The sequence below is a fragment of the Polypterus senegalus genome, chromosome 3, assembly GCF_016835505.1.
Source record: "Polypterus senegalus isolate Bchr_013 chromosome 3, ASM1683550v1, whole genome shotgun sequence".
NCBI lineage: Eukaryota > Metazoa > Chordata > Cladistia > Polypteriformes > Polypteridae > Polypterus > Polypterus senegalus.
This window is the reverse complement of record NC_053156.1, coordinates 32,500,657-32,523,972: the sequence shown is the minus strand read 5'-3', so window position 1 is coordinate 32,523,972 and position 23,316 is coordinate 32,500,657. Positions and strand designations below refer to the sequence as shown.

Below are 23,316 nucleotides of genomic sequence, written 5' to 3'. Positions count from 1 at the left end.
GGATTGACTTTAAAATTCTGCTTATAGTTTATAAAGCCTTAAATAATCTCGCTCCATCTTATATATCAGAATGTCTGACACCTTATATTCCAAATCGTAACCTCAGATCCTCAAATGAGTGTCTCCTTAGAATTCCAAGAACAAAACTTAAAAGAAGTGGTGAGGTGGCCTTCTGCTGTTATGCACCTAAAATCTGGAATAGCCTGCCAATAGGAATTCGCCAGGCTGATACAGTAGAGCACTTTAAAACACTGCTGAAAACACATTACTTTAACATGGCCTTTTTATAACTTCACTTTAACTTAATTTAACTTAATCCTGATACTCTATATGTTCAATTTCCTCAAAATAACTATTCATGGTGGCTCTAAAATCGGTACTGACCCCTACTCTCTTTTCTGTTTCTTTTTCCGGTTTCTTTGTGGTGGTGGCCTGCGCCACCTCCACCTACTCAAAGGATCACGAGGCTCCAACAATGATGGATGGATTAAAAGGCAGAACTCTACGTGACCATCATCATCATCAAGCCCTTCCGTGAGAATCCTAAATCCAAAGTGGACTGTTTCATTTATGTTAGGTAGAATGCCCAGAGGGGACTGGGCGGTCTCATGGTCTGGAATCCCTACAGATTTTATTTTTCTCCAGCCGTCTGGAGTTTTTGTTTTTCTGTCCCCCCTGGCCATTGAACCTTACTCTTATTCGATGTTAATGTTGATTTATTTTGTTTTATAATTGTGTCCTTCATTTTTCTATTCTTTAATATGTAAAGCACTTTGAGCTACTGTTTGTATGAAAATGTGCTATATAAATAAATGTTGTTGTTGTTGTTGTTGTTGTAGTTCTTTATAGTCCATGACCCTGAAGGGCTTCTAAACCCTTAGTCCATGTGAATTCCTAGAACTTCCGGGTCAGATCAAAACTCCTCTTCTTCATCCCGGAAGTACGTCATTTCCCCCGTCGCTGTGACTAAGACGTACGTCCGGGTTAATAACAGTCCCTGGGCCTCCCTGCAGCGTCCTCTGTTGGCCCCCAGGGTATCCAGCAGGGCTGTGAAGGAAAACTCCAATGTCCATGATTCCCTGCTGGCATTCGGGGCACCTCCATGCTGCAGGGAGGGCTCCATCTGGCGGCCTGGGGGTATTGGCCGGGATGACTGGCCGGCCATGGTCCACACACTGTAAATAAAAGCATCTGCCCACGACACATTAGACAACCTTTCCAATGATTTTTAGCCATAGCCTTCATTTATATAATCTTATCCAGCTGGTTGCAGTCAGTCATGTGCTCCCGTGATGACCATCGCCTAATTTGACACACCTAACAGCGGAGACCAACTAGTTTGGGATAGATTAAGATAAAATCAACCTGTTTGATTTTCTTTTTAGTTGGAGGGGTGGGCAGAGTATTATAACATGAGAACAATCAATCCGAGAACAGGCCATTCAGCCCAACAAACCTTGTCAGTCCTATTCACATAATTCTTCTAAAATAACATTAAGTCGAGTTTTGAAGGTTCCTAAAGTGCCACAGTTTACAACACAACTTGGTAACATTCCATGTGTCTATGGATCCCTGTGTAAGGAAAAACTTCCTACTGTTTGTGCAAAATTTACCCTTAACAAGTTTCCAACTGTGTTCTTTTTTTCATTTTAAAGTAAACTTCTTGATCCACTGGACTAATTCCCTTCATAATTTTAAACACTTCAGTCAGGTCTCCTCTTTATCTCCATTTGCTTAAACTGAAAAGCCTCAGCTCTTTTAATTTTTCCTCAGAACTCATCCCCTGTAGCCTTGGAGTCAGCCAAGTCGTTCTTCTCAAGAGAGCTGAGAACCAGTGAATACGCATAGGACATTTCAATACATAGACTATATCGAGGAATAAGGAACATAAGTGTTTTGAACTTCATAAACAGAAGAGAAGCTAGTCTTTCTGATGTCTCATATTTTGGGTAATAAATCAGAATGAAAAAAAGTCCGAGACTGTGGCTCAACTTGCCACAACTGTTAACCTTTTGAATAATGGCGACTCTATCGGGCAGCATGTTATTGATTGTCAGATAAAGGGATGAGCAGGACTGTGGAGGAAGTTTGGCACTCAGTCTGTAAATGTGATGTGTGTTGCGATTTTCAGTTGTGTAATCTGAGATTGTGCAGCAATGAGATAAGCGACTGTGATCAGGAAATCTGAAATGCCCCAAGACAAAAAGTCATGTAATGTTACATCAGTCTAAGTCCATAAATGTAAAAGTGAATTAAAGCAGGATACTGTTCCATTCTAATTATCTGCTTCATCACTAAATCAAGCTTCTAACAAGTAAAACTATTATTTATTCTTTTTTTAAGCACACAGACTTTATTCACTGGATGACATTAAAGAACTGCAGTGAGGAGATCTGGAGTTTCATTATTAAACCGCAGTACAAATTCAGCACATCCAAAGAACATTTACGACAGATATCTTATGCTTGTAGGAGAAACACTTTAGGGATCCCGACTTCATTGGACAGAGGTGCTGTTTGCTCCTCTTTTTTTTCATCATATGCACAGGAGTGAACAGTTTTGGAAATTTAGGCTGCATTTTAAGAATTCTTCTGTCATAATACAAATATGATCTTTTAGCATAAAGTGACAGTTCCTGCAAGTTAGTACATTGCCCCCCAGTGATCAACAAGCTCTCCCAGTGCGCCAGGACTTGCTAACTAACAATTCCAGCACTGTGCGTGCGTACATCCTGACCTACAGGGCCAAAAGAAAATGGATACCCACAGGCACATCTCAAATGCTAGAATGCTTATAAAAGTATTCACAGTTTATTGTTACACAACATTGAATCACAGTGGATTTACAGCCATATAAAAAAGTTTGGGAACCCCTCTTAATTCTTTGGATTTTTATTTATTATTGGCTGAGCTTTCAAAGTAGCAACTTCCTTTTAATATATGACATGCCTTATGGAAGCAGTAGTATTTCAGCAGTGACATTAAGTTTATTAGATTAACAGAAAATATGCAATATGCATCATAACAAAATTAGACAGGTGCATAAATTTGGGTACCCCAACAGAGATATGACATCAATACTTAGTTGAGCCTCCTTTTTCAAATATAACAGCCTTTAGATGCCTCCTATAGCCTTTGATGAGTGTCTGGATTCTGGATGGAGGTATTTTTGATCATTCTTCCATACAAAATCTCTCCAGTTCAGTTAAATTTGATGGATGACGAGCATGGACAGCCTGCTTCTAATCATCCATTAGATTTTTGATGATATTCAAGTCAGGGGACTGTGATGGCCATTCCAGAACATTGTACTTCTCCCTCTGCATGAATGCCTTTGTAGATTTTGAACTGTCTTTTGGGTCATTGTCTTGTTGGAATATCCAACCCCTGCGTACCTTCAACTTTGTGACTGATGCTTGAACATTATCCTGAAGAATTTGTTGATATTGGGTTGAATTCATCCGACCCTCGACTTTAACAAGGGTCCCAGTTCCTGAACTAGCCACACAGCCCCACAGCATGATGGAACCTCCACCAAATTTTACAGTATGTAGCTGGTGTTTTTCTTGGAATGCGGTGTTGCTCTTCTGCCATGCAAAGCACTTTTTATTATGACCAAATAACTCAATTTTTGTCTCATCAGTCCAAAGCACTTTGTTCCAAAATGAATCAGGCTTGTCTAAATGAGCATTTGCATATAACAAGTGACTCTTTCTGGCGTGAGTACAGAAAGGGCTTCTTTCTCATCCCCCTGCCATACAGATGTTCTTTGTGCAAATTGCACTGAATTGTAGAATGGTGTACAGATACACCATCTGCAGCAAGATGTTCTTGCAGGTCTTTGGAGGTGATCTGTAGGTTGTCTGTAACCATTCTCACAATCCGTCTGTATTTTTCTTGGCCTGCCAGACCTGCTGGGTTTAACAGCAACTGTGCCTGTGGCCTTCCATTTTCTGATTATACTCCTTACAGTTGAACCATGAGACTGAACAATCTTTGTTTTCAGATCTTTTGAGAGTTGCTTTGAGGATCCCATGCTGTCACTCTTCAGAGGAGCGTCAAAGGGAAGCACAACTTGCAATTGACCACCTTAAATACCTTTTCTCGTGATTGGACACCCCTGTCTATGAAATTCAAGGCTTAACAAGCTAATCCAACCAATTTGGTGTTGCAAGTAATCTGTATTGAACAGTTACATGCATTCAAATCAGCAAAATGACAAGGGGACCCACATTTTTGCACAGTTTTTCACATTTGATTGAATTTCTACAACAAAATACTGCTTCGCTAAAAATCTTTGTTCAGAAAACACCCCAGTACTCAGATGTTCCTAGGAAATGAAAGACACACCACTGTTATCTTTTTTGTTGAAAGTAGAGTCAATTATTATGCAGGCTGAGAGGGGTTCCCAAACTTTTTCATATGACTGTATTTTATTTTTCACATTGATCAACAGAAAATGGCTGACATTATATTTAGATTTAGCATATACTAAATATTATAACGAGGAAGCACAGTGACACAGCAGTCAGAGCTTGTGCCTCACTGATTTAATGTCCAGAGGATTTGAATTTGAAGCCCAGGCCAGTCATTGTCTGTGTAAAATCTGCATGTTCTCCCTGTGTCTGTATGGGTGTTCTTCTTACATCCTGAAAAGGTTACTTGGTGATTCCCGATTGATCCTAAGTTGACCCCGTAACACAGTGGTTCGTAAACTTTTTTTAGTCTTGCGACCCACTTTTGTCCTATGTGTGATTTTGTGACCTGCAATTACCATGGTGTTTCTTCCAGAGAATCCTTGTGGAACTGTTGCTGATTGACAAAGTCGTTTTTTTCCCCCCGTTGGAGAATTGCCGCCGATTTTCATGCCTTTCCCCTTGCAAGAGGCAAACCCATTCACAAACCATTAGTGGCCCGTTCTCATCCAGAACTATTGTAACTCAGCATGACCCAACTTCAGACATCATGCGACCCGTTCAGTTTGAGAAACACTGGACTGGCATCCTTTAAAGGCTTGCTGCCTTGTGACGGATCCTGGACCTGATTTGGACAAAACAAGGCTGAGAATGTTATGCTGGGTTATTATACTATTCTCCTTTGCCTAGCTGGAGTTTTTCCACCCGCTTGATTCCTACATTTGAAAAATGTTGACTACACTGGTATAGCCCACTGTTCAGTGGGCCCCTAAGGCTTCAGAAAGTGGCACTGCTGTGGAATAAATCCTTCATTGTTCCTGTCCTAAAGAAGTCAGGTGCCTCTTCACCTAAGGACTACAGACCAGTGGCACTTACATCTCACATCATGAAGACGTTTGAGAGGTTGGTCCTGGACTATAGGAGTCTTCTTGTGGTAGACCACCTGGACCAACTGCAGTTTGCCTATCAGGTATAGATTGGAGTGGAGGATGCGATTATCTGTCTGCTCCACAAAGCTCATTCTCACCTGGACAAAGCTGAAAGCACTGTAAGGATTCTGTTGTTTGATTTCTCCAGTGCCTTCAACACCATCCAGCCGTTCCTTTTAAGGGGTAAACTCAGAAATATGCAGGTGGCTGAGCCTGTGGCGTTCTGGATGGTGGACTATCTGTCACGCAGACTCAAGGACCGTGTTCTGGATGTGGATGTGAGAAACTCTGGAGCACCACAAGGAACAGGTCTGTCTTCTTTTCTCTTCACTCTGTGCACCTCAGAATAAAAATATAAAACTAGATCATATCACATCACTTGCAAAAATTCTCAGATGCCTCTGCACTTACGGGGTGTATTGATAAGAGGGATGAGACAGAGGAGATGAGTCAGGCAGAGATGTTTCTTTGTGCAAAGAGAATTGTCTGCATCTTAACATCTGCAAAACCACGGAAGTGATTATTCATTTTTGACACACTAAAGAGCCTCTATGTTCAGTCATTACTCAAGGAATGGATGCAGTGGTGGTGCATTGATACAGGTAGTTGCGGGTCCACATCAATGATGAGTTGGACTGGTCTAGTAACACAAAGGAGCTATATAAGAAAGGGCAGAGCAGATGTTTTTCCTTAGGAGACTGCATTCTTTTAATGTGGGAAGTGACATCCTTCACATCTTCTGTAACTCTGTGATGGCGAGTGTGGTGTGCTGGGCTGGTAACATCACTTCAAGAGAGGCCCACTGAATCAACAAGCTAAATAAAAGGACAGGCTCAGGTATAGGGCACACTCTGGACACACTGGAGTTTGTAACAAAGAAAGAATTAAAACAAAACTGAGTGCCATTGTGAACAAAGCTGCACATGCTCTTTCCGACACACTGAAGACTTGCAGTCATCAAATTATTCAGCAGAAATTTGTGTCAAGAAACGTGACGGGGGCTCCTTCATACCAACAGCAATACGCCTGTATAATGCCTTTATTTTTCATTTTCTTGCTTTTTAGTCGAGCGTTCAGAATGAAGTTTGTGTGTATATTTAGTTATCTATCTATCAACTTCTTTATTTATTAATATAAAGAGCTTCTATAAAAAGCAAAATTTCCCCCTGGAGACAAATTAACTTCTTTCTATCTACAGTCTAACAATAGACTGGCACACACCCAGGTTGGTTCCCATCTCGCTCCCAAATCTGCTGGCACAGGCTTAAATGCCATGAACTGGATAAAACAAGTACTGAAAACGGATGGAGGTCTGAATGACTAAAAAAAACACAGTCATTTATTTATCTAAGAGATCAGCAGACCTGAGTAATATCACAGCAGACACATCAGATAACAGCCATTTTAAGTCTTTAATAGCAAAACAAAATCGCAGACAGAGCCGTCAGGTTCCAAGAAGGGAAATCAAAATGTTACGCTTTGAAAATATTTAAGCGATCGTCAGTTTAAGACATGAACTAGCAATTTTAACTTCAATCAACAATGTCAAATGCAAAATCTTGTTCCTTAGATCTCTTTCCAACTAAAGGCTCCTGGAACATTCTTACCATATTCAGATTTATTGTTGCCTTCTCTCCCAGGAGCCACAGTCCAAGATTCTTTTAAACGTGCCAATTATTGGCCACCTTTCAAGAAATCAACTCAAGACTGGAAAGCCTTCAGTTTTACAAATGGGACACAAAGCTGTTTTTTTTCTATCTAAAAGCACAGACGTATTGAAACAATCGACATTCACATTCATTAAAGCATTGTCTGGGCAACACCTAAAAAAGTGTAATGGCACGCAACTGAAGGTGCAACACCGGATGTCTGGCAGAACAGGACAAAAGGGCACACCATCTGCCAGTGGCATTTTTGGCATGAAAATGTCAGCGGGGCCTGTGGTGAAGTAGCAGTATGGACCTAGTCCGTTTAATACTGTTGCAAATAAGACACTAAACAGGCACACGATGGCACAGAATGACAAAACAAAAATGCCTGTTCAGGCCCTGTGAGAATACCTCAGTTAAGTGTGTCTGGCATGGCACAGCTCAGTCTGAAATGAGGCACCTCCATTTAGGGACGCAGACCAGGAAGGGTTCAGGTTAGCTACCTTCACTGGGTGTCTTCTCAGTACTGTGGAAGAAGAAGGAGATAATACCATTAGCAACAGCCTCCCAACCACCCTTCTCATCTCAGGGTGGCCTTACAAACCTCAAAAGCTCAGAAGGCATGAATGACGGGCCATACCTGAAGTCATCTGTAAGGGCAGAGTGGTGGCTCTGATGATAAGGATCTATGTGTTGGTATCTTGAAGGTTGCCAGTTCAGAAGATCCTATTCTTTTAGGTCTGTTTTAGGCAAAGCAATGAACCGGAAAGTTGCTTCAGGGGTGCAGTACAATGGCTGATCCCAAAGGTCACGTGAAAGGACAATTTCCTCTCAGAGATTAATAAAGAGTACCAAATCAAATCAAAAAATGTGTACAGACTTATCTAATGTTGAAATGAACTTCCCTTACCTACACTCCACTTTTGCTAATGACTGGCAAAACATTCAAGTTCAAGGAAGATTCAGGTCACAAAAAAAATCCACCAAACAATAGGGTGCCGGTGCCTGGCCTCACGTCATTGAGATACCCTCGGACATCATCGCCATCTGAGAAAACACAACTATAGAGATTTAAAACTTAACTAAAATGAGAGCCTCACAATCACCCAATACTTGAGAAAATCTGTTGGCTATGAGCTGCCTAAATTGAAACACCTCAAGTTTAGAATCAAAAGGCTTTGACATGAAAAAGGACAAAGGACAATAACTTAAACAAAAAACACAGACAACATACATTGCCTGACTCAAATTGCATAATGGCCAGCTGCTTGTTGGTCAACACAAGGCCTAACAACAATTATAATAAATCCGTTTTCTACATACATACCAGCTATTTCCTATCCGGGATTCTGTGCTTCTTTGTAACAGGAGCATCAGCACATGGAGGCTTTCTGTTCCTTTAGGGGGTCGCTAGCTCCCTAGTTGGAATAAGTTCTTTTGTAATTGCGCCGTTTTAAGTAACCCGAAACTATATAGATATAATATTAAAAGGCGATACCTCTCCCGCTGTGATATGGCGATTAGAAATCACATAAGAGAAAATAACTTTGCTTTCTTTAATGACGATTTACGCGGCATAACAGACGAGGAAGCCATGACAACACTTTGTGTATAGTTTGTCATTTTCGTCACTGCGCCGAAAGGATTTTCAGGACGGATGGCGTTATCACCCATTCATCCATCGGCTTCAAAGTATTTGGCTGCTGTCCAAGCCTTTTATACTGGCTCCTCCACGTGCTGGCCCCCATGTCAGCAAATAGTCCATTTCTAAACAAGGAAAGAAGATTTTGCGCTGACTTTTAACAGAGGACAAAATAGTATACACCTGTCATTAGGCTGACTATACATTCCCTCCAGCTGTCTTTGTCTATCTTGTCCTATGCCTGGCCCAGCAATGCAATTCTAAATGCTGAGAGCCCCTGTGTGCTAAGTTTGGCCTGACCTGTACATGTGAGTGGATTTATAAAGTAATTTTTGTACAGAGCACAGTGACATTAAACTTATATTCTTATTACACTTTCTTGGTGGGTTTTTCAAATTTAGCCCAATTTTTCTCAATTAAGTTGCAGAATAATGTCTTGTGGATGATGCATTAGTGATAGTAAACTCGTTTCTTTATTTGTCGTTTTTTGACCCCAGAGACCACGCCCCTAGAATCTCTGGACGTGACCCTGACAACGGCACACAACATGGCTTCTCTTAAAGGAAAGGGCTTCAATTTTCAGCCTAAATCAGGACACCTCCAAGACCTATTGCTAAACTGGAAACGGGCTGCACAGGCACAACCACAGCCAAGAGCACAAAGAACACTGCAGGGCCAATTGTTGCAGTCCTTCAGATGGAAGCTGACTCGCAACCATTCACAAAAACAATTTCACATAAATCAAAAAAATATATATATTTTCCAAGATAATTAATTACATCCAGCAGATAATATATAACTGGAAAGAAAATTGCTTAAAACAAAGCTTGTTGTTATAAACATTTTAATAATAAGTTAAAATTATTGAGCAATGCTTATTATTTATTTCAAACTACATCTGGTAGAGCTGTGCACCACAGGCCCTTAATGCCAAAATACCACGGCTATCCACACATTCTGACTCCCAATACTTCAGCACCATGATTACCACTCTCCCAATGTCAAAGCTATAGTGGACCACCTATGCCCATCAGTCCACTTCTAATTTTACATTTATTTTACAATGTGTTTAAGTGAAATATACTAACATTTTGGCAGTTTGGTGGTGCAGTGATAGTACTACTGCCTTGTGATAAAGAAACTGGGGGTTTGTTTTTCAGGTTAGGTTAGGACAGATTAGATTAGATTAGCTGTTTATTGCTATGTACACTGAGCAAGCAAATTGAAAGTCATTTGTCACAGCTGCAGAGAGGATGGGTGGGAACAAAGTATATACAGGCAGTAAGGCAATAATGATGTATGAATAAATAATAAGAGAAAAAGAATGTCCTCATGTACATAGTGCAAAACAGAACTGTATGTACGTTTAGATTGTACTAAGCAGTAGTGAGAAAAAGAATAATTGCAGATGGCAAAACACATGTAACATACAGCAGAATTAGACATAAACCAGCAGGTGGGTACAGAAGAGGGCAGGTAAGATCAGGTTACGTCAAGTGGCTTTATTGTCATACCATCCATACAGGACATTGCAGCATAAACTGGCACAAAATAATGTTCCCGAGGACCGCAGTGCAAAATATACATAAACACAGGCCACGTGCAAGACAGGTAAAGAAATATAATACACTATAAACAAATAAATAATAGGTAACTGAATAGATAATAATGCTTTGAAAGATAGTAATAAATAAATAATAACTAACAATAAAAAAAAAAAATAGTAACAAGTGTAACAAATATACTGCATATAAATAATCTACTGAGAGCAGCGGGGCAGCACAGACTTCACAATCCGGACAGCCACTGGGTTTAAGCTGTAGCAGAACTTGGCATAACTGGTTTGGATACTACAGTACCTTTTTCTAGATGGAAGTGGGACATCGTCTGTGGGAATGGTCTTCTACAATAAAACAGGCTTTATGGATGCAATACTTTAATGATGGATAGTGAAGTTCTAATAGATGTTTCATACAGCAGAATAAAAATTCTGTAGGACCTTACATTCCGAGACACTGCAGTTCCCAAACCAAATGGTGGTGTAGCTGGTCAAAATGCTCTCAATAGTGTCCCAGTAGAATGTGGGGAGGTAGGCTTGCCTTCCTCAGTCACCAAAAGGAAGTGGAGATGATGGTGCTGCATCTTCTTGCCTATGGATATGGTGTTAATTGACCAAATAAGATCAACTGCCAGGTAAACACCAAGAAATCTGTTGCTTGTGATGAAGTCCACTGCAGAGCCCTAGATGAGCAGTGGGCTGTGGACAGCATGGCCTTCCTAAAGCCAACAATCATCCCATCTCCTCCATATTAAGAAACAGATTGAACTTGCACCAGTCTGTCAATCACTAGATCTCTATTCTGTAAGCCAAGTCATCCCCATTGCTGCCAAGACCCACCACCATTGTCATCTGCAAACTTAATGATGGTGTTAGAGTTGTACACAGCCATACAATCGTGAGTCAGCATCGTGAACAGAAGTGAGCGGAGTACACAACCTTTAGGGGGCACCAGTTCTCTGTGTGATGGTACTGGAGATGGTGTTTCTGATGCAGACTATCTGGGGTCTCACTGTCAGGAAGTCCAGGATCCAGTTGCATCTCGTCCAGAGGATTGTTTCTGTATTGTGTCTTCTGATTGCTGTGATAGGCTCTAAATTCCATGCGACTCTGCTCTTGAAAGGAGGTTTTAGGAAAAGGACAGTTGGACACGAATATTCAAATCCAAAGTATTTTTATTTGTATTTCAAAGTCCCTAATTTCAGCCAGCTGTCCGTAACACTGCTTGACCATTAAGACAATTTAATGGGAGCTTGACAATATCAATGTAGCAGAAATGTGACATTTTACAGGCCACATGGAGTTTGAGTGTTGATTTTGCTAGGGTTGGACTCTCCTGGCTAATCTCAAAATGGGTTTAGAAGAGTTTTCCACACAGTGTCCACATCTGGTTGGATGGGACAGACATGACAGTGTTTGAAAAAGTGTCAACAGGAAAGAAACAATTGCTATAAGTAAACAGCAGTGGAGTGGAATAGAAGCAAAAGGTGTTATTGTTTAGAACAGTCCAAAAGACTGTTCCATAGTAGTGGTTTTATAATTGTGAAATGGCTAGTTTACACAAACAAAACTAGATAGATAGATAATTACAATTACAGCAGCCCAGGTAAGCAGAGAGCAGAGGAGACTTCGTGCCAGCAAAGCAGTGGGTCCTGATGGAGTATCACTACGACTGTTGAAGGCCTGTGCGTTGGAGCTGGGGAGTCCTCTACAGCGCATCTTCAACCTGAGCCTGGAACAGGAGAGAGTCCCGAGGCTTTGGAAAATATCTTGTATCACCCCAGTCCCAAAGGTATCATGTCCTAGTGAGATGAATGACTTCCAGCCTGTCGCACTGACATCACATGTGACGAAGACCATGGAGCGGCTGCTGCTTCACCACCTAAGGCCACAGCTCGGCCATGCCCTCAACCCTCTGCAGTTTGCATACTAGGAGAAGGTGGGAGCGGAGGATGCCATCATCTGTATGCTACACCGATCCCTCTCCCACTTGGACAGAGGCAGTGGTGCTGTAAGAATTATGTTTCTGGACTTCTCTAGCGCCTTCAACACCATCCAACTTCTGCTCCTTATGGACAAGCTGCCAGAGATGGGACTAGATTCACACCTGGTGGCATGGATCGTGGACTATCTTAAAGACAGACCTCAGTATGTGCGTCTCGGGAACTGCAGGTCTGACATTATGGTCAGTAACACAGAAGCGCCACTGGGGACTGTACTTTCTCCGGTCCTGTTCAGCCTCTATACATCAGACTTTCAATACAACTCGGAGTCCTGCCACGTGCAAAAGTTTACCGACGACACTGCTATCGTGGGCTGCATCAGGAGTGGGAGGAGGAGGAGTATAGGAACCTAATCAAGGACTTTGTTAAATGGTGCAACTCAAACCACTTACACCTGAACACCAGCAAAACCAAGGAGCTGGTGGTGGATTTTAGGAGGCCCAGGCCCCTCATGGACCCCGTGATCATCAGAGGCGACTGTGTGCAGAGAGTGCAGACCTATAAATACCTGGGAGTGCAGCTGGATGACAAATTGGACTGGACTGCCAATACTGATGCTCTGTACAAGAGAGGACAGGGCCGACTATACTTCCTTTGAACGCTGGCATCCTTCAACATCTGCAATAAGATGCTGCAGATGTTCTATCAGGCGGTTGTGGCGAGTGCCCTCTTCTACGCAGTGGTGTGCTGGAGAAGCAGCATAAAGAAGATGGACACCTCACACCTGGACAAACTGGTGAGGAAGGCAAGTTCTATTGTAGGCACTGAGCTGGACAGTTTGACATCCATGGCAGAGCGACGGGCACTGAGCAGGCTCCTGTCAATCATGGAGAATCCACTGCATCCACTGAACAGTGTCATCTCCAGGCAGAGGAGCAGCTTCAGCAACAGACTTTTGTCACTGTCCTACTCCAATGACAGACTGAGGAGATCATTCCTCCCCCACACTATGCAACTCTTCACCCAGTTGGTAAACATAACATTAGACAAGATAATTGACTGTTACACCTGCCTCACAGTCTCCATTTTGCATTTTTTAACTTGCACTGCTTTTTTTTATTGCTCTTTAATTAATATTGTTTTTATCAGTATGCTGCTGCTGGAGTATGTGAATTTCCCCTTGGGGATTAATAAAGTATCTACCTGTCTTGACTTCTTACCTTGTCCTTTCCTCCCATTCCTATTCATTATTTTCCCCAAACTATCATACTTGAATACAGGCTTGTGGGAAAGCCTGACTCTAACCCATCCTACCAGGCATATCTGCAATTTTCTTCTTAGAGAGCCATATGAAAAGAAAAAAACAATCACACATTTTTCTTCAGTTAGAAAATAAACAAACACCAAGTAAATTAGTGAAATAATTTTAATTTTATAAACAAATTCAGGTAATATTAGAGAAAATAAAAATTATTTCATTAGAAAGATTGCATTGAAGCGGCATTTCCTACATTTAGGTGAACCTATTAACCTGCCCCACTGCTACCACATTCTAGCATTTCCAGAAAATTAAACACATCAACTGCTGAAAAAAAACCACAAAATCCAGGGGGTCAGCAGTCAAGTGCCCTGGATGGAATTCAAACCTGTTAAGTTATATAAATGTCTCTTTTTTTCCATTTCTCTTTCCAGTTCCTGTAACTCTGAGCAGATCTTCAATTCCTGGAAGATGTTATGTTCCAAAAATGCAAAAATCTGGATCGTAGAAGGCAAAGACAGGGGCATGTGACAGGAAATGAGACAATTTTGGCTGTAAAAAATAAAAATATTTATGTTCAAGTTTTATAATAAAATACGCACTTCAATGTGTGTGCTATAAAATTGAACTTGCACCATTTCTTATTATTGAAATTGAATATTTGTGTCTCCATAATGCATAAACTGCATAATAAGAAATAACCATTTCAGTTCATCCATCCTTGAACTTGTTTATCCAAACCATACCTAACTTAACAGTGCCGGGTTAACGGCTGGAAAGAATGCCAATTAATCGCAATTTAATTCCATGGCCTGTTGCTGCTCTCATTCTGCCACAGCAGACATTTCCAAAACTGTTGATTTTTCTGTTTTTTTCTAAGAACATTGTTAAGATGTTTTGGTAACCTGAGTCATCAACCTTACCAAGACCATCACCTTTCTTTATTTTTAGATATTGTGTGATGGGCGCAGGTGAGCTGGTCATGTCGCGGTTCGTTTTGTGTCTCATTAATGTTTGGATGCTAATTAAAGAAAAAGAGACAACTAAGGGGTCTAAGTCAAGTCAATTAAAACTGAGGCAAAAGACGTTAATTAGCAGCAAAAACTGGTCACTAATGAAGAAGATGGTCAGAATGAAAACCTGCAGCCACTGCGACCCTCCAGGACTGGAGTTCGACACCCATGCCTTAAAGGACAAAGTAGGGCCTTGAAATACCAGCTGTGGACTACTACAGACTGGAAAAAAAGTCTTATGGACTGATGAATCAAAATTTGAAATCTTCAGTTCATCATGTGGTATGTTTTTATGCTGTCTTGTTGGTAAAAGGATGGTTCCTCAGTGTGTGACACCAACTGTCAAACATGGAGGGGGAAAGTGTGATGGTCTGGGGGGTTCTTTTGCTGGAGACAGAGCTGGTGACTTACACAGAGTGACTGGCATTCTGGATCAAAAGGGTTACCACAGTTTGGCTGTTATATCAGCAAAAGGTGGCTACTTTGAATAATATTTTGTACACTTAACGATTCTTTGACTTATTTTTTATTTGCCATTGCTTATTTGTTCTATGCCTTGATTTCATTAAATATTAACACATTAAACTGTGTGCATTTCCTTAAAAACTGAAAAAAAACTGTGTTCTAAAACTTTTGACCAGGAGTGTATAAGAAAAAAATAATTTTGAATAAACTTATGGGAAATATATTATATGGCTGCAATAAATTAGAAGAACAAACCCAAAACAACACAAAGCCTTGGCCAACATATTTTGATGCACACATACACATTGTTTCGCTCGCCTGTTGCCTTAGAAGCCCAAGGGATGTGGAGACACGGTGCCACCATTTTCAACCACAGCTGCAGAAATGGCACGCAGGTTCTTGAAAATCTGTTTGGAGGAGCTTGATTTTAAAGTTTTAATATCTTGCATGATGCGCTGATGAGCCTGTTGAGAAAAAAAAGAAGAGCAAGAAAGACTAATAAGAGCAAAGACTAAAAATGATAAAGGATGCTGTGTGAAAATGTGATAATTTCCAGGGAGACATGGGGGGGTTTAGAGAAAATTTAATGGTGTGGCAGAGTTGTATCCTAAATTAAACTGTACTGATCTGGAAAGTTATATTAAGAAAAGTCTCGATCAGGTTCACCACCACAGAGGCTACTGACTATAGGGCCCCATGGCTCTGCTCAGCTTCCCCTTGTCCAATAATAAAAAACAGGATGCCACACCTTGAAGAGACTATAAAAAATGTTAATTTGTCTTAAAACAATAAGTAACATAAAATTCAAAATGAACACACATGTGCACTATACAAAAACACAAGAAGAGCAGAATACAAAACCACAGCCAAAAGTCCCAGGATATTATCTCAGTCCTACTGGAATACATTCAATTCAAAGAAGGGGTGAAGTACAAGCAAAAGCGAAGAAACAGATGGATCACTTCCCAGTAAAAAAAAAAACAGTTCATATCCCACAGCATCTTTGGCATGTCAGCAGCTCACTCCATTAGGGGATTTCTTTGGATACATCATCTGTAAAAATTGTATATTACATTTCTTTCACCATACGCCTCAGTGTAAAATATACAAACATTTAAATCGGTGTGGTGAAGAGTGACATGTTTTTTTCTCATATTGTGCAGGAGGGGTTCTCTTACTGTTAGTCTGTTTCTGACTGTAACATTAGTATCTCTCCTACTCTTATACTCTTCTTATACCATCTTATCCACCCCAGTGTAACAAAAATACAACATACTTCTGTTATGTTTCAATTAGCCTGGCATGTAGTTGTACAAGAACTGCCCCACCAACCTTTCATTCTCAGCACTGCACATGAATGAGAGTAAATGGAGGAGGTGTGCTTTCTTAATGCTCCCTCAAGACATGCTCTTCTCCATGCTCACTTGCATTTTCCTTACCATACAGTGCAATGACGCAAAACTAGGAGTCGTGCCCCTATGTGGTATATGTGATTTCTCTGTCTTACCCACCACATGCATCTTTTCAAAAGGTGTTGCCAACTGGCTAAGTGCCATTTTGGTGAAACAATGCACTGTTCTAACTCTAGTTGTACTGACTGCATTAAGGAGCTGAATCTGCCTCAGATGAAACCTGTGGTATGAAGCTCAAGTCAACTGCAAAATAATGTTATTGTACATGAGTATGCTGGCTTTGACACTATTAATGTAAATTACCGATGTATAAATATGGTAAATTATGTTTGCTGTTATGTTAGGGGCAAGGTAAATTTGCAAATATTTCTGAAAACATGTCCTCACTTTGTCATTATGAGTTGTTGAGTGAAAAATGATTGGGAAAAATATTAAACTTATACATTTAAAGTTAAATCTGCAGCGCAAAAAAAAAGTGTGCAGGAAGTGATGGGGTCCGAATACTTTCTGAAACCCGCTGCACATTATTATAATAATGATATTGCTATAATAATTATACTTGTTATCATGATAAATTATAATATTACATTTCATGTTTGAAATTGTCATGCATTCATGTTGGAGAATCTCCTCATGGGCTCAATCGAGGTATATTATAACTTGCTGGGTTGAGACAGCGCGCCGTCGCTAACATTTTCTTCTCCATCTCACCGCGTAACAGAAAGAAACCACTGGTGAGGACGCTTAGCCCCGCTCCTTCTAGTCCGCACGATATAAAAAGCCCAGCTGCACAGGTGGAGGCGTCATTTGTAAACAGAGCAAACCGCCTGACAGAGCTACAGTGACTGATCCCAATTTTCATAGTGAAGTGCTAAATAACTTTTGTTGTTTATTTTGCCCAAGCGGGCTGCTTATTGAACCCAAGGGGCATATTTTTGTTGGGCCTTCCATTATTAAACAGACTACCCGGTTGGTGTCCCAGCTATTTCTCTGTTTTGTGATCTGTCATTCCTGCACCCAGCCATAAAACCTAACTGCAATTTATATGTTCTGTTTCTTTATGTGGGGCTTTTTTTCCCCCACATGGACTAATGGATGGACGCTCGTTAGTTTTCTGCTGGAATCTATACTAATAAAAGGCAAAGCTCGCTCGCTCGCACGCACTCACTCACTCACTCAGACTCATCACTAATTCTCCAACTTCCCGTGTAGGTAGAAGGCTGAAATTTGGCAGGCTCATTCCTTACAGCTTACTTACAAAAGTTGGGCAGGATTCATTTCAAAAATCGAAGCTGTGAGAAAACAGTAAAAAGGAGGCGTGTCAGACGTCGTGGTACATTTTCTGATGCAGCTACCGAAAACAACTTGGCGCTGCGCCAAATACACAAAACAATTACTTTGACAATCATGTTACATTATTTTTAAAATGTTTCCTTTTCTTTTTCATAACTTCTTTAACACATGACATCGCATGCGAAGCGCTGGTATTTTGCTATATATATATATATATATCTATATATCACAGCGACACTCATAACAGTGACAAAACAATTACATTGACAATCATGTTACGTTATTTTCAAAATGTTTCCTTTTCTTTCTCTTTCCTTCTTTAACACACTACTTCTCCGCTGCAAGCGTGGGTATATATATATAGATAGATAGATATATATATATATATATATATATATAGATAGATATATATATATATAGATAGATATATATATATATAGATATATAGATAGATATATATATATATATATATATATATATATATATATAGATATATATATATATAGATATATATATATATATATATAGATATATATATATATATATATAGATATATATATATATATATAGATATATATATATATAGATATATATATATATATATAGATATATATATATATAGATATATATATATATAGATAGATATGAGAACAACACTCATATCAATGACAAAACAATTACATTAACAATCATGTTACGTTATTTTTAAAATTTTTCCTTTTCTTTTTCGTACCTTCTTTAACACACTACTTCTCTGCTGCGAAGCGCGGGTATTCTGCTAGTTCAATATAAAAGAAAAACATGCATTTTATAGTGGAGGACTCGCCATTTTTGAAGCCAACTCTCTCAGTGTGCTTCATAAATCTTTACTCCTCCTCATGCATTTAACAGTCGCAAGCAACACAACAAGTGGCATGGAAAGCAACTCTTTTATATTATTTTATATATAATGTTTTTATTTGTTTATCTTCCATAAAGGGGAACCAATCAGAGAACAAGATGTTGTAAGATTAGGATCCAATCAGGCAAGGGCTATGTAATAAGAACAAAGAAATCAGAATGCGACTGGAGTCTACATTTCTGAAAATCTACGTTTCAAAATTGAAAAATGAAATGAATTAATAATAAGAAGAATAGCAGAGGGCTGATGACAATCCTGAGGAACTTCTTGTGTGAATGGTGCTGAGCTGGACCTGCTATTGCCATAAGTAATATTTTTTAATGTTAGTACACACAATGGGTCTAGAAAATTAAGCACACCAGACAAAAACTAAAGGTTTAGGTGAAATCTTAAAGAATATAAATAAAAGTACCCTGTATGCTCAAGGGATAAGAATGAAAGTTGGGGTCATAGATTTACATACATACAGTCTATGAGGGTTAGAAAATAAATGATAATCAGGCTTGAATTGGTTCAGTTGATAATGTGGAGATTTTTAAACAATAAACTCCAAGAAATCTTTGTTGTTTGGAGTGAAAATCTCATTGCTACATGGACTTAACTGGCATCGCATATAAAGTCGACACTAGTTTTCTGAATACAGGAGAGCTTAATATGTATTAGAATTTATACAAAAAATGAAATATACAAAGAGAAATTGGAACCCAAGTGTCCTTCAATATTGTAGATAAAAGGAAAAAGAGGAGGAGGTGAAGGAGGAAATGAAAAACTATAAATATTTGACCAAATGTTGCGTTTGGAAGTTTGAGGCATTAAATATCTCACTCAGAGTATGAATAACCCCTATACGTCTGGAGTTAGAGAGCAATGAACAAAGCTGGGTTTTCAGAAAACAGGGGTCAGTGTATGCCATGCTGAGCAAGGACCAAGGCGCCTCTCCATCTTGTACCATATGCCTAACACTTATGTGATTACAGGACCCATATATGAGGATCAGGTCCGGAGTTCAAAAGCAGGAATAGAAAAGTGTGAAGAGAACTCAGGGGTAACGTTAAGGGAGAATATGCATTTGTTATTTACTAAAAAAACAAGCAGCAAGCGGGAGATAGAAGGAAACAACATTGGACAGGACAAGACTCCCTCTCATGTTCAAATTCTCAAACATCAGGTCAGTATAGAGCTCATAATCATCTAACGACATCATCTTCATGAAGACTGGACAAAGACTGAATACCCAGAGTAAACTCGCTCCAACACAGGAAGAAAACACCACTCAGTGGCTAGGCTGTGATTCTTGGGCCACATTCTTGGGGTTGTGAGGCAGGCATTACGGATCACTATGTCACCATCTAATAAAATGTGAAATCTTTATACAGTGCATTTGAAAAGTGTTAACCATAAATTAATTTAGGTTTTGAGAGTCTGAAACATGAACCACCTTATCTTTAGTAATCTCTACATTAAGAGTTTTTGAAGTATTCTGTTTCTTACCTCAATGCACCACGTCTCACACAACATCTTCTCATGTTGAGCAGAATGGTGGCCTTGGCTTAGAGATCTGGATGCTCTGAAGAGAAATAAGATAACAAAATAAAGAGCCACACATGTAAGTATGTACTACTTAAATTGATCAGCTGTTGACACCACTTTCTCTTCACCTTTCAGATAAATATCTGTTAGTAAAAATCTATATTAGTAATTTTTAGGGGACATAGTGATGGAAACCTGAAGCTTACACTATTCAAATGTTAGTTTATGAGAAGAAGAAATAAGTAAAATTAATTCAATTAAGATTAAACAATGATGGAAATGTTAAGAGGCTACGGGAGTGTGACAGAATTGTCCAAAATGTGTGGACTGCGTGTTGGAATACATGCATTACAGAACAATCAGTTTGGCTTTAAGTATACCACAGATAATGCTCAAAGGATCACAGAGAAAAACTAAATATTTAATCAGTGGAATATGCTAAAGGTGCTGGGACTTGTCCAAATAAAAAGAAATTAGAATATTTTGTGGATTAAATCGAGAGTTCAGTGATATGCCGTTCGTGAGAATTGTAGAGTTCTGCAAATTCCAAACAAAGATGTGGAAGAGGTTAACAAAATTGCTGAAAAAAAATACTGGACTGGAATGTCAGAAGGAAATGTAAACAGACAGCAGTGTGATACAGTGGCATGAAAAAGCTTGGGCACCCTGCTTAAAATGTCTGTTACTATGAATAGTTAAGCAGAAGATGAACTGATCACCAAAAGGCATAAAAGGTAAAGATGACACATTTCTTTAATATATTAAGCAAGATTATATTTTATTACCATCATTTACAGGTACAAAATACTGAAACAAGGGTTTGGGCACCTGACATGGTCAGTACTTAGACCCCCTTTGGCAGGTGTCACAGCTTGTAAACACTTTTGAAGTCACCTTAGAGTCTTTCAGTTCTTACTTGGGGTATTTTTGCCCATTTGTAGTTGCAAAAGGCTTCTAATTCTGCAAGATTCTTGGGCCGTCTTGCATGCATTGCTCTTCTGAGATCTCTCCAAAGATTTTCAATGATGTTTAGGTCGGGTACTGTGAAGGCCATGGCAAAACCGTCAGCTTGCACCTCTTGGTGTATTCTACTGTAGACTTTGAATTGTGCTTCAGTTCATTATCTTTTTGTAAGACCCATCATCTTTTTATCTTTTTTACAGATGGTGTGATGTTTGCTTCCACAATCTGCTAACATGTTCCCTGTGCCGCTGGCTGTAACGCAAGCCCAAAGCCTGATCGATCCACTACCATGCTTAATAGACAGAGATGTGTTCTTTTTCTGGAATTCTGACCCCTTTCTTCTCCAAACATACCTTGGCACATTGTGGCTACAAAGTTCTATTTTGAATTCATCAATCCGCAGGACTTGTTTCCAGGCTTATTTAGATGCTCATTTGCAAACTTTAGGTGCTGAATTTTATGGCTAGGGTGCAGAAACTCTACCATGAAGGCCATATTTGTTCAGGTGTCACTGCATAGTAGAACAGTGTGCCACCACTCCAGAGTCTGTTAGATCTTCCCGAAGGTCTTTTACAGTCAAACAAGTGTTTTTGTTTACCTTTAAGGCAATCCGATGAGCAGTTCTTTCAGAAAGTTTTCTTGGTCTTCCAGACTTCAACTTGAGCTCCATCATTCCTGTTAACTGCCATTTCTTAGTAAAGTTACAAACTGAGGAAATAGCTACCGGAAAATGCTTTCCTATCTTCTTGTGGCCATCTCCTGCTTTTGTGAGCATCAATTATTTTACTTTTCAGACTGCTAGGCAGCTGCTTAGAGAAGCACATGGCTGCTGATTGTTGAGCAGATTGCAGAGAATTTAAATAGTTTTGCAATCTACATCACCCGGGATTTCCTAATGCTGACCATGAACAAGCCACAACCCTAACAAGCTAATTAAAGATGTGAGACTTTGTAAAAGTTATCTGAGACCACAGATATCCTGGGATGCCCAAACTTTTGCATGGTGCTTCTTTCCTTTTAACATTGTAGAATTGTACAAAACAAAAACAATATACTAATTTTGCATAAAATGCAGAAAAGAAATGTGTCATCTTTAACTTTATGCCTTTGGTGATCAGTTCTTCTTCTGCTCACTTAACTATTCACAGTAACAGACCAGGGGGCCCAAACTTTAGCATGGGGGTGGTTTTACATTTCCATTCTGCAGACAGTTGTGGTATAGTGGCTAAGACACCGGACTTTGAACCACAAGGTTGTTGGTTTAATTCCTGCTGAAATGAAAAGATTACACTTGCAATTATAGACTTATTCTTTTCAACATACCTTCTTTCAAAATCTATACACCTCATACAGTACTATAAAAAAAGAAATATAGCACCATATTTTTGACATCTCCAAGGCAGCACTGTTAGCTTTTTTTTTGGAGGTTGGAAAATGCCATTTGTCTATGTTTCATATGCTTTATACAATGTTTCAATAGTCTCTATCTTTCTTTAACAGTCTTCCTGAACTTACACAAAATTCTATAGGAATTCTTTCACCAAACATGAACAACTATCACTCATGACAGCCATTACAAAACATGGATGAAATTGCTGGGTGTGACAACTTTTGGACTAAACGAATTGGGCCTGCTACTGGTGCACGGCTACATGGCTTTGATCTGTGCAACTAATGTGTAGCCACATATGAGAGGTGTGCAGTACAGTTAGTCACCAAAATTTTTAATCAGTGGTTGTACGTTTCCTTGTATAAAGGTGTCAGCCAAATATTTTCAGCTTTAATCTAACTGCTGACATTAAAATGAGCTACTCTAATCTGGCAGGCAGATAGCTCCACAGTTGGGTGCCGCGGTGGTTTGTCTGCCTACACAGGTTTTAATACCCTTAGAATTTTAAAAAGGTCTGCATAGATGTCCTTTCATGAGAAACAACCTTCTTCTGAACCTTCTGAAATCTAAAAAGCAGTTAATGTGAACATGGAAGCAATCTGCTTTTCTGCAGATTAAATATTTAGTAATACAAAAAAAAAAAAAAAAAATCCTAATCAGCTTATCCACAAAATTGTTCCCACCTTGGTTAATGTCCTGGAGCAACCCTTAGTTTTTTTTTTACAGCCCCCTCACTCAGTAGTTGCAGAGTTTAGATCAATTGATAGACTGTCACAGAGGAAAAAAGTCATGTAGTCCAAGAGGTGACTCTTTATAGCAAACAAAGATGGATTATTTTACCACCATAAGCAGTTTTTGATTTTTATTAAATGTGCAAACCTTTCTAAAAACATGATTTCACTTTGTCATTATGAGTATTTGTGTGTGGACTGATGAACAAAATGGCAAATTTATCA

The 23,316-nt window shown here is 39.5% G+C and overlaps 1 protein-coding gene across 2 annotated transcripts in view; it reads right to left on the bottom strand.

Moving 5' to 3' along the window:
* Positions 1-13,748: 13,748 nt before the first annotated feature.
* acadvl (acyl-CoA dehydrogenase very long chain) overlaps positions 13,749-23,316 on the bottom strand; it is a 165,612-nt gene continuing 156,044 nt past the window's right edge. For both annotated transcript variants that reach the window (XM_039746913.1, XM_039746914.1), the window contains exons 19-21: positions 19,969-20,044; positions 15,174-15,335; positions 13,749-13,945 (exon numbers count right to left, since the gene is read on the bottom strand). In XM_039746913.1, the coding sequence (XP_039602847.1) occupies positions 15,198-15,335; positions 19,969-20,044 (214 nt within the window). In that variant the 3' untranslated portion in view covers positions 13,749-13,945; positions 15,174-15,197. The remainder of the gene's footprint in view (positions 13,946-15,173; positions 15,336-19,968; positions 20,045-23,316) is intronic.